Genomic DNA, 12,079 nt, shown 5'->3' with positions numbered 1-12,079 from the left:
CCACTAAAAACTATAGTATGCTGTTGCCCCAGTGGGTTTTCCCCCCAGGCCCTAAAGTGCAAAGAATAGGATGTCTAGGTTATTTGGCTGGGGCGAGTCTTGCTCACCTTTTTGAGTAGCCGAGGGGCGTCCACATTGAGCTTACAGCTGCGCTCCACCACATGTAGTGACCCATCATCGCTCTTGTGCTCGTAGGTGATATCGCTACCGATGAAGACGGGGATGAGCGGGCAGGTAGGGAAGCGTTTCTCGTAAGCCTGCGGGATGAAGAGTAGAAAACAAAACCCCTTTAAGCCAAAGTGGATGAAAAACTAGATGTATGCTTCATGTTTCGAGTGTTTCTAGTTTCGCGTTCACAAATCAGGCTTCATTAAACATGCTGTGATGTCGTCAAACTAAAATGGCTGAAATACTGGCTATATAAAGAGCTGTTCAAACCATCGCGCCCATGGTTTATACTGCTTACGATCGCTAAGAACCCCCCCCCGACCCCTAATTGACCACAAATCGCGCTTCACTGAATTCCATTCAAGATGTGTAAACCCTGTGACGTCATCAAGAGAAAATTGATGAAATAAGGAGTTATCCTCACATCAATAACAAAGACTTATGCTACTTCTTATGATCACCGAGATTCCAACCGATGACCAGTTGACTACATCGTCCACAGAAAAAACCCCAATGACTCCTCGTTGACCACAAATCACGCATCATTAAATTCTATGTTTATACCTGTGATGTCATCAAACTAAAATGGCTGAAATACTGGCTATATAAAGAGCTGTCCAAACCATCGCGCCAATGGTTTATACTGCTTACGATCGCTAAGAACCCCCCCGGACCCTTAATTGACCACAAATCACGCTTCACTGAATTCTATTCAAGATGTGTAAACCCTGTGACGTCATCAAGAGAAAATTGATGAAATAAGGAGTTATCCTCACATCAATAACAAAGACTTATGCTACTTCTTATGATCACCGAGATTGAAACCGATGACCAGTTGACTACATCGTCCACAGAAAAACCCCCAATGAGTCCTCGTTGACCACAAATCACGCATCATTAAATTCTATGTTTATACCTGTGATGTCATCAAACCAAAAACAGATGAAAATCTAGATATATTAAGAGCTGTCCTCCCCACCATTTCCAAAACTTTACACTACCTCTTATGATGACAAACTCTCTCTTTAAAGGGGTACTCTGGTCGAAACCTTTTTTTTTTTTAAATGAACTGGTGCCAGAAAGTTAAACAGATTTGTAAATTATAGAAGGAGAGAGAAGGAAGGATGCACTCACCACTTTGCTGCCGGTAAAAAAGTGCTTTATTCGGACATAACTTCAGAGCGTGGAGGACAGGGGGTGCAGGACGCCAAACAAGGGCAGGTAACAGCCGTTTCACCCGCGCATGCGGGCTAGCCCGCATGCGCGGGTGAAACGGCTGTTACCTGCCCGTTATGTCTGAATAAAGCACTTTTTTACCGGCAGCGAAGTGGTGAGTGCATCCTTTCATCTCTCCTTCTACAATATTGTACTGCGATTTGTGCATTACCTGGGGATAGCACCCCCACATAACCGGTTTCTTGGCCTCCGTTCACACTGCAGCTACACACGATACATAAGGGACTTAAAAAGTGATTGCACGGGAAGTATCCTGTAGTGGTGCCGAACTACTCTGTTTCTACATAGATGAGATTTGTAAATTACTTCTGTTAAAAAAAAATCTTTATCCTTCCAGTACTTTTTAGCAGCTGTTTGCTACAGAGGAAATTCTTTGCTTTTTGAATTTATTTTTTGTCTTGTAAACAGTGCTCTCTGCTGACACCTCTGTCCGTGTCAGGAACTGTCCAGAGCAGCATAGGTTTGCTACGAGGATTTTCTCCTGCTCTGGACAGTTCCTGATACGGGCATCAGGTGTCAGCAGAGAGCACTGTGGACAAGACAAAAAAAAAGAAATTCAAAAAGAAAAGAATTTCCTCTGTAGCATACAGCTGCTAAAAAGTACTGGAAGGATAAAGATTTTTTTAACAGAAGTCATTTACAAATCTGTTTAACTTTCTGGCACTAGTTGATTTAAAAAAAAAAAAATGTTTTCCACCAGAGTACCCCTTTAAGCCTCAACCGAGAAATTCCATGGCAAATGGGAACATGAAGAGAAGAGACAGATGAGGCACCGGGGTGCCGATGACATGAGAAATGAACTCCTATCTCTCATGTGACTGAGAATCTCCAGGACCCAGATCCTGATGTTCCTGTAGACCTTCCACTGTGTGGATTCCTAAATGGGCACTGTCATTAAAACTACCGTAATTTTTGCTATTGCACTCCTTATGGTAAATAAGAAATCTTTCTATTGTACTTTGTTTAAAAAATAATTACGTTTTCTATGTTTTATTTGTGTTTAAAAAAGCTGCCACTAGGTGTCTCCCTACTTGTCCAGAGCACATTCTCCCCCCCCCACCCCCACACACTCCCATCTCTTGCACAGACTTTGGACTCCTGCTGGCCTGGCAGAAGTCCAAAATCAGGAAATGCAGTCTGGAGTGCTGAGAGGGTGTGTGCAGCCTTAGCCAATCATAGCTCATCTCACGCTGAACAGTTCTGGGCTGTGAGTAGCAGAGTGAGGGAGGAAGTTCTCCCCTGTATGGCTTCAGATGATGTCATGCCTGCTGGGGAACGCCCCTTCCCAGTCTGTGAATCTGACAGACTTAGCAGAAAATACAGAGCAATATTAAGGTAGAAAACTAAAAAATAATAAAAAATAAAGGCAGGGGGTGGTTTATCATGATGGGGGCAGTGAACTGGGAGGAGTATACAATTTAACAAGATTATGAGAGGTACTCTTTAAGTGACTGCGTAGCTGCTATGGGGTGTGGAAAGGGGGCATTGATCCAGGGGTTTATACGGGGTTATAGAGTCGAGAAGGAATTTTTTCCTCAAAAGATGAAGACAACTGGCCAATACCGAACAGGGGTCATAACAGGCTGAACCTGCCTATTCCAAAGGGGGCACAGAAGACATTTAAAACATGGCTTAGGATGAATAGTCAGATGGTGTAGAACCTAGATCTCCAAACTGTGTCCCTCCAGATGTTGGTGTAGAACCTAGTTCTCCAAACTGTGTCCCTCCAGATGTTGGTGTAGAACCTAGTTCTCCAAGCTGTGTCCCTCCAGATGTTGCAAAACTACGACTCCCAGCATGCCCGGACAGCCATTGGCTGTCCGGGCATGCTGGGAGTCGTAGTTTTGCAACATCTGGAGGGACACAGTTTGAAGACAACTGGTGACACCAAACTGTTGTCCCATTACCTGGAATAGATTGGCCACATGGTTTGATCAATCTGTTCCGATGAATGGAACAACAGTTTGGGATTTGGCTTCAAACTTTTAGAACTATTAGAAAAATGTATAATTTTGGGATCCCTATTCCTTGAATTCCAAGAGGTGAAAATTTTAACTTGACTTTGCCGGGCCTATCTTCTATTTATCGCGGAATCAAAAATATGGCTTATACTTATACAAAAATTGACAAAATTCACCCAGTATGTGCTTGGACTGAGTCACTCCCATCCAATCTCCCAAAATACTTTGCCATCCAGTATGACGAAATCAGCAGAATTGTGAAAAAAAAACCTCTTTGAATTATTTTCTTTAAGGCTGTAGGAGGAAGATATAGCCTGATGTTAGAGGCCTGGCCACAGGGAGGCAATGGGTTAAAGGGAAAGCAGATGCCAACGCTAACGCTACATTCCTCAAGTGCCAATCCTACTATGCGACAAGAGAAGGACATTCCACCGACAAGTGGCGATAACCTACAAAGGAGGTCTGTGAAACTACAACTCAACATCCGACCGGGACCACAGGGGACCTGCGAACAACCCTTCCCTCCCATCCAGGACCATGGCATACTATGGTTACACCATGACCAAAAAGAGCAACACCGGGCTATAGTCTGACCTAAGGAACATAGCTACTTGGGCTATTTTTACGACTTTATATACAGCAAAGTTACTAATATACTTACATTTTGTAATTTTATATTAAAAAGGGTGGAGCTGTTACAATTCACCATTGGTAGAAGTACTGAGAAGGGTATTATGGGGTAGTAGGGGGCTTGTAGTATGAGAAGGGTAGTACAGGGTAGTAGGGGGCCTGTAATATGAGAAGGGTAGTATGGGGTAGTCTGGGCCCTTGGTGGGAGAAGGGTAGAATGGGCGTTATTAGTGACCCTTGGTGGGAGAAGGGTAGAATGGGTGTTATTAGGGGCCCTTGGTAGGAGAAGGGTAGAATGGGTGTTGTTAGGGGCCCTTGGTAGGAGAAGGGTAGTATGGCTGTTGTTAGGAGCCCTTGGTAGGAGTAGAGTAGTATGAGTGTTATTAGGGGCCCTTTGTACAAGAAGAGTATTATGGTAGAAGTAATGAGAAGGGTAGTGAGGGGTAGTAGGGGGCTTGTAGTGTGAGAAGGGTAGTAAGGGGTAGTAGGGGGCTTGTAGTATAAGAAGGGTAGTGAGGGGTAGTAGGGGGCTTGTAGTATAAGAAGGGTAGTGAGGGGTAGTAGGGGGCTTGTAGTATAAGAAGGGTAGTGAGGGGTAGTAGGAGGCTTGTAGTATAAAAAGGGTAGAGAGGGGTAGTAGGGGGCTTGTAGTATTTGAAGGGTAGTACAGGGTAGTAGGGGGCTTGTAGTATAAGAAGGGTAGTGAGGGGTAGTAGGGGGCTTGTAGTATGAGAAGGGTAGTATGGGGTAGTAGGGGGCTTGTAGTATGAGAAGGGTAGTATGGGGTAGTAGGGGGCTTGTAGTATGAGAAGGGTAGTGAGGGGTAGTAGGGGGCTTGTAGTATGAGAATGGTAGTATGGGGTAGTAGGGGGCTTGTAGTATGAGAAGGGTAGTATGGGGTAGTCTGGGCCCTTGGTAGGAGAAGGGTAGTATGGTTGTTTTTAGGGGCCCTTGATAGGAGAAGGGTAGAATGGGTGTTATTAGGGGCCCTTGGTAGTAGAAGAGTAGAATGGGTGTTATTAGGGGCCCTTGATAGGAGAAGGGTAGAATGGGTGTTATTAGGGGCCCTTGGTAGTAGAAGAGTAGAATGGGTGTTATTAGGGGCTCTTTGTATGAGAAGAGTATTATGGATGTAGTAGTACAGGATAATAGGGGGATTGTAGTATGAGAAGGGTAGTATGGGCGTTATTAGGGGCCCATGGTATGAAAAATGTGGTAAGGGGTAGTAGGGGGCTTGTAGTATGAGTAGGGTAGAATCAGTGTTATTAGGGACACTGGGGTAGTAGGGGCCCTTTGCATAAGAGGGGTAATATGGGCCTTTGGTATGAGAAGGGTGGTATGGGATAGTAGGGGCCCTTGGTATGAGAAGGGTGGTATGGGATAGTAGGGGCCCTTGGTATGAGAAGGGTGGTATGGGATGGTAGGGGCCTTTGGTATGAGAAGGGTGGTATGGGATAGTAGGGGCCCTTGGTATGAGAAGGGTGGTATGGGATAGTAGGGGCCCTTGGTATGAGAAGGGTGGTATGGTTGTAGTATGGGGTAGTAGGGGGCTTGTAGTATGAGAAGGGCTTATTCTAATCTCACACTTGAAGACGATGGTAAATGGCGGCCATTAGTGACATGGTCCCCCTCACGCTGAGGTGTCACCACCGCACACAATCCTCGGAGAACATGACACGGATAAGCAGCTCTGTGTGATCCCATTTACAGGCGGCTAAAAATACAAGCGGTGGGAGGAGCTGATGGTGAGATTAGGACTTTCCCTCATAGAGGAGCCTGGGGCGGTGGGATTATGGCCACATTCTTGGTACATAACTTATATATAGGGTAGGGTGGAGAAATATTGGGGACACAGGTCACATGTCCATGATGTACAGCTGCCCTCTGCAGTTGCCCATACTACAGAGTATATATATATATACACACCAATGTACAGACTGTGCAGCCATGATATAATATTATATGTCAGAAATATGACAGGTCTGCACTGTGGCGGGGAAGGGGCCGCGCGCCGCCTCTTATCTCAGAGTGCCAGTGTATCTCCTGCTCGCTGAATGTCACCAGCACAAACTATTATTAGTATCCAGCTCCCAAATATATCACGTGCAACCCCCTGTACTATCACTGCGTCAATACCACGGGCTCCGACATCAAAGAATGACCGACATCGAAGAATGACCGCCACCATACCAAAAACTACTGTAGAACGTAGATTATAACTACTGTACTATTATATAGTTATATTCTTGTACATAGGAGCAGTATTATAGTAGATATATTCTTGTATATAGGAGCAGTATTATAGTAGTTATATTCTTGTATATAGGAGGCAGTATTATAGTAGTTATATTCTTATATATAGGAGCAGTTTTATAGTAGTTATATTCCTGTATATAGGGGCAGTATTATAGTAGTTATATTCCTGTATATAGGAGGCAGTATTATAGTAGTTATATTCTTGTATATAGGAGCAGTATTATAGTAGTTATATTCTTGTATAAAGGAGCAGTATTATAGTAGTTATATTCTTGTATAAAGGAGCAGTATTATAGTAGTTATATTCTTGTATATAGGGGGCAGTATTATAGTAGTTATATTCTTGTATATAGGGGCAGTATTATAGTAGTTATATTCTTGTATATAGGGGCAGTATTATAGTAGTTATATTCTTGTATATAGAAGCAGTATTATAGTAGTTATATTCTTGTATATAGGAGGCAGCATTATAGTAGTTATATTCTTGTATATAGGAGCAGTATTATAGTAGTTATATTCTTGTATATAGGAGGCAGTATTATAGTAGCTATATTCTTGTATATAGGGGGCAGTATTATAGTAGTTATATTCTTGTATATAGGAGCAGTATTATAGTAGTTATATTCTTGTATATAGGGGGCAGTATTATAGTAGTTATATTCTTGTATATAGGAGCAGTATTATAGTAGTTATATTCTTGTATATAGAAGCAGTATTATAGTAGTCATGTTCTTGTATATAGGAGCAGTATTATAGTAGTTATATTCTTGTATATAGGAGCAGTATTATAGTAGTTATATTCTTGTATATAAGAGGCAGTATTATAGTAGTTATATTCTTGTATATAAGAGGCAGTATTATAGTAGTTATATTCTTGTATATAAGAGGCAGTATTATAGTAGTTATATTCTTGTATATAGGAGCAGTATTATAGTAGTTATATTCTTGTATATAGGAGCAGTATTATAGTAGTTATATTCTTGTATATAGGAGAAAGTATTATAGTAGTTATATTCTTGTATATAGGGGCAGTATTATAGTAGTTATATTCTTGTATATAGGAGGCATTATTATAGAAGTTATATTCTTGTACATAGGAGCAGTATTATAGTAGTTATATTCTTGTATATAGGAGCCGTATTATAGTAGTTATATTCTTGTATATAGGAGGCATTATTATAGTAGTTATATTCTTGAATATAGGGGGTAGTATAATAGTAGTTATATTCTTGTATATAGGAGGCAGTATTATAGTAGTTATATTCTTGTATATAGGAGGCAGTATTATAGTAGTTATATTCTTGTATATAGGAGCAGTATTATAGTAGTTATATTCTTGTATATAGGAGCAGTATTATAGTAGTTATATTCTTGTATATAGGAGAAAGTATTATAGTAGTTATATTCTTGTATATAGGGGCAGTATTATAGTAGTTATATTCTTGTATATAGGAGGCATTATTATAGTAGTTATATTCTTGTACATAGGAGCAGTATTATAGTAGTTATATTCTTGTATATAGGAGCAGTATTATAGTAGTTATATTCTAGTATATAGGAGGCATTATTATAGTAGTTATATTCTTGAATATAGGGGGTAGTATAATAGTAGTTATATTCTTGTATATAGGAGGCAGTATTATAGTAGTTATATTCTTGTATATAGGAAGCAGTATTATAGTAGTTATATTATTGTATATAGGAGCAGTATTACAGCAGTTATATTTTTGCACATAGGGACAGTATTATAGTAGTTATATTCTTGTATATAGGAGCAGTATTGTAGTAGTTATATTCTTGTATATAGGAGGCAGTATTATAGTAGTTATATTCTTGTATATAGGAGCAGTATTATAGTAGTTATATTCTTGTATATAGGAGGCAGTATTATAGTAGTTATATTATTGTATATAGGAGCAGTATTATAGTAGTTATATTTTTGCACATAGGGGCAGTATTAAAGTAGTCTGGTGACTAGTACTTCCTTGTATTTGCATACGGTGAAGATGAGTAGAATAGGTTTAGTGTTTCCATCCACTCTCTCGGCCTCATCTGTTCTGTAGTAGGACAATAGATTCTATCTGTTCAGGGAGGGATAAACCTGTTTAATCTTTCCCTCAGTTCCATCCAGTTCTCTCACTTCAGTAGAGTTCAGGAGAAGTAAGTAAAGTAAATGTACTATAAATTATTATGTACGAAAGAAACAGAGAAGTTTTATTTTTCAAAGAACAATGTTAGAATTATGAGTGGGTATAAAGACAATAAACGTCCCCATTTAACAATAAATCCTATGGGACTTCAGGGTTCACGTTGGGAATGACGCAGTTCTCTTCCTTCTCTATCCCAGAAAGAAATCCCAGCACAATCTCAATAAAACAACCACATAATGAAGCTACAGTTGTGATCAACAGGGGGCAGTAACACCCATAACAAATTTGTTTGATATACAATGATCCCTCAACTTACAATGTCCTCAACATATCATTGTATTTGGAAAATATTGTCTTTTCTGGACCATTTTAACTTGAAACCAGACTCAACATACAAAGTACAGACAGTCCAGATCTGCGAAACGTGTCAATGGCCGGAAGAACCGACCAATCAGAATGGACATTTACTGGTAAAACCCCTGTATTACTGAAGTGTATGCACTGACTGGTGTCTGGTAGCGCCCCCTACAGTACAGAGAGGTATTACATGTTCTGTACACTTTACAAGTATTACTGAAGTGTATGCACTGACTGGCTGTCTGGTAGCGCCCCCTACAGTACAGGGAGGTATTACATGTTCTGCACTACTCTTTACTTGTATTACTGAAGTGTATGCACTGACTGGTGTCTGGTAGCTTCCTCTACAGTACAGGGTGGTATTACATGTTCTGTACTCTCTACCTGTACCAGGGCTATCTGCTCCTTTGGACACCAGTTAAAGGGGTACTCCGGCCTTAAGAGATCTTATCCCCTATCCAAAGGGGACCCCCACAATCTTGCATTCGACCACGGGGCCGGATTATGGTGATGTCACAACTCCGCCCCGTGTGACGTCACGCCCTGCCCCCGCTATGCAAGTCTATGGGAGGGGGCGTGACGGCCGTCACGCCCCCTCCCATAGACTTGCATAGCGGGGGCGGGGCGTGAGGGTCAGACATCTTATCCCCTATCCTTTGGATAGGGGATAAGATGTCTTAGGGCCAGAGTACCCCTTTAAGGACGGCTCCATGTTATTTTTTTAGGACACTGTGTACTGTACAGGATCCTGAAGAAGCTCCTGTCCTCTACATAGACAGTGATTACAGCTCCCAGCAGATCTTTCTTACTTTTATATGGAAGGATTTGCTTTATCTATATTATTTATCTACTTATTTTTCTTTAATCCTCACTTTTTCCTATTTTTGGATGACATTTTTGGGGCTTCAGAACCAATTACCAGGTTTGCATAGAGTTCCGGTCTCAACATACAATGGTTTCAACATACAATGGTCGTCCTGGAACCAATTAATATTGCAACTTGAGGGACCGCTGTATTTATATTTGCTGCGATACAGTGACAGGAATGGTCGTCGGCGATCTGCTATAGTTTTCCAAGGTACATTTTGTATGTGGATACCTGGGTGAGATATGGGGAATTCAGAAAGAGTTAAAATCCCTGGTGAAATTTATCTTGATAAGTCCTGTTATCTGGCTTGGATTTTCATGGGATGAATGGCAGGTTTGGTAGTGGGGCCTTTCATCCCCTTCCTGGGCCAGTCCAGGTTTTCAGATGAGCTCAGATCAGCACAGGTGCTGTAGACAGCTCGTCAGTGAGCTTTAAAACAAGGTCTGCAAGTGAGGCTGTGAGGAATCTGCACCACTCATGACAGTCTGTGTGACTAAGACATTCATCGACTGTTGTATTGGGTGGCTGGTAGTAAGCCACCTGTATAGACAGGGAAGAGATATGTGCAGTTAGTGCTGGGCAAGCAAGATTTATATAGTATTTTCCCAGCTAAGTGTAAAAGCTGTTACTTTGTCCCTGTCCCTGACTGCTGTTTTGCTACTATTTGACCGACTCTACCGAGCTAATCTCCCACAATACACATATGTAGCAGAGCTTGGTTTTCAATTTGGGGATTAGTGATCGAGGTGCAATGCACTAGGCATAGTGCAAGAAACTCAGCTCTGCTACATCGGACTGTCTCATAAAAAATAATTTGTTAAAGGGGTATTCCAGGAAAAAACTTTTTTTTTTATATATCAACTGGCTCCAGAAAGTTAAACAGATTTGTAAATTACTTCTACTAAAAAAAATCTTAATCCTTTCAGTACTTATGAGCTTCTGAAGTTAAGGTTGTTCTTTTCTGTCTAAGTGCTCTCTGACACGTGTCTCGGGAACCGCCCAGTTTAGAAGAGGTTTGCTATGGGGATTTGCTTCTAAACTGGGCGGTTCCCGAGACAGGTGTCATCAGAGAGCACTTAGACATCAAAGAATAACTCAACTTCAGAAGCTCATAAGTACTGAAAGGATTAAGATTTTTTTAATAGAAGTAATTTACAAATCTGTTTAACTTTCTGGAAACAGTTGATATATAAAAAAAAAAAAAAAGTTTTTTTCCTGGACAACCCCTTTAATTCTAGGTATGTTGGATTATTGGCTAGACATACTGGGGGTTACATGGGTCGTCTTCTCCTCATCTTCGGCTTCTTCGCTGACCGCAGCTTTATTACGTGGACAGCATCTAATCTTAATATAGATAAATAAAATATTCTTAGCCGCAGACATCTGGTTATGTGACCCCGGAAGGAAGTTGTTCCCACCGGACCCTCGGACAATTAACCAACATTCCGCACTTCTCGTTTGCTTTCATTCCCTTAGGCGCTGACTAGAAGTCGGCGGCTCCTGGATTCTAATCCTTATGGTTTTTGGAGACATCAGATTATTAGACTTTATGGTCCAGTGTCGCCCAACCATGTGCTGCCCAACTACAACTCCCATCATGCCCTGCTAGGAGTTGTCCCTGAAGAGCCGCAGATTGTGGAGAACTATACTAGACTAGTTTGGCATCTTCATAGTGTCTGGAGACATCAGATTATTGGAGATTTTGGCCCTTTGTTCCCCAACCTGATGCAAAACTACAACTCCCATCATGCCCTGACATGCAAAGGACGACCTGGAAGACTTCAGGCCTGGGCCATATAATGGATATGCGTGAAGATTATGGAGCCACCCCTATGGCTGGGCATGGCATGGCCCACTAGGCCTCATAATATAGCAGCCAACAGCTGTTGGGTTGTGTTGGGGACTATAAGTCCCAGCATGCACTGGCAGTCTAGACCTCTTTTATAACTTGTTATAATGGTTATATATGTGGTATGGTCACATCCACACTTAGTAAATCCAATATGAAAACCCTGAAAGGGCTTGTTCTTCCATTGTTGCCAACAGGATAGGCCAGGGTGTCTCCAGCTGTTGCACAACTACAACTCCCAGCATGCCCGGGCATCCTTCAAGATTTTAAATGATAAAAATCTGATTAATACAGAAGTGTGAGATTTATTAATCAGATTTTTTTTTAAACATACATTAGCGTAGAGGAATGTTCCCCAACCAGGGTGCCTCCAGCTGTTGCACAACTACAACTCCCAGCATGCCCGGGCAGCCTTTAAGATTTTAGATGATAAAAATCTGATTAATACAGAAGTGTGAGATTTATGAATCAATCAGATTTTTTAAACATATATTAGCATAAAGGAGCGTTCTCCAACCAGGGTGCCTCCAGCTGTTGCACAACTACAACTCCCAGCATGCCCGGGCAGCCTTTAAGATTTTAAATGATAAAAATCTGATTAATA

At 41.4% G+C, this 12,079-nt stretch overlaps 1 protein-coding gene across 2 annotated transcripts in view; it reads right to left on the bottom strand.

The window, feature by feature from the left end:
- The window catches only part of SEC14L5 (SEC14 like lipid binding 5), a 107,913-nt gene that overhangs the window by 38,504 nt on the left and 57,330 nt on the right, over window positions 1-12,079 (bottom strand). For both annotated transcript variants that reach the window (XM_056537115.1, XM_056537114.1), the window contains exon 4: window positions 108-257. In XM_056537115.1, the coding sequence (XP_056393090.1) occupies window positions 108-257 (150 nt within the window). The remainder of the gene's footprint in view (window positions 1-107; window positions 258-12,079) is intronic.

This window comes from Hyla sarda, chromosome 8 (assembly GCF_029499605.1).
Source record: "Hyla sarda isolate aHylSar1 chromosome 8, aHylSar1.hap1, whole genome shotgun sequence".
Lineage (NCBI taxonomy): Eukaryota > Metazoa > Chordata > Amphibia > Anura > Hylidae > Hyla > Hyla sarda.
Note: the sequence above shows the minus strand (reverse complement) of the source record. Positions and strands in the feature narration are given on the sequence as shown.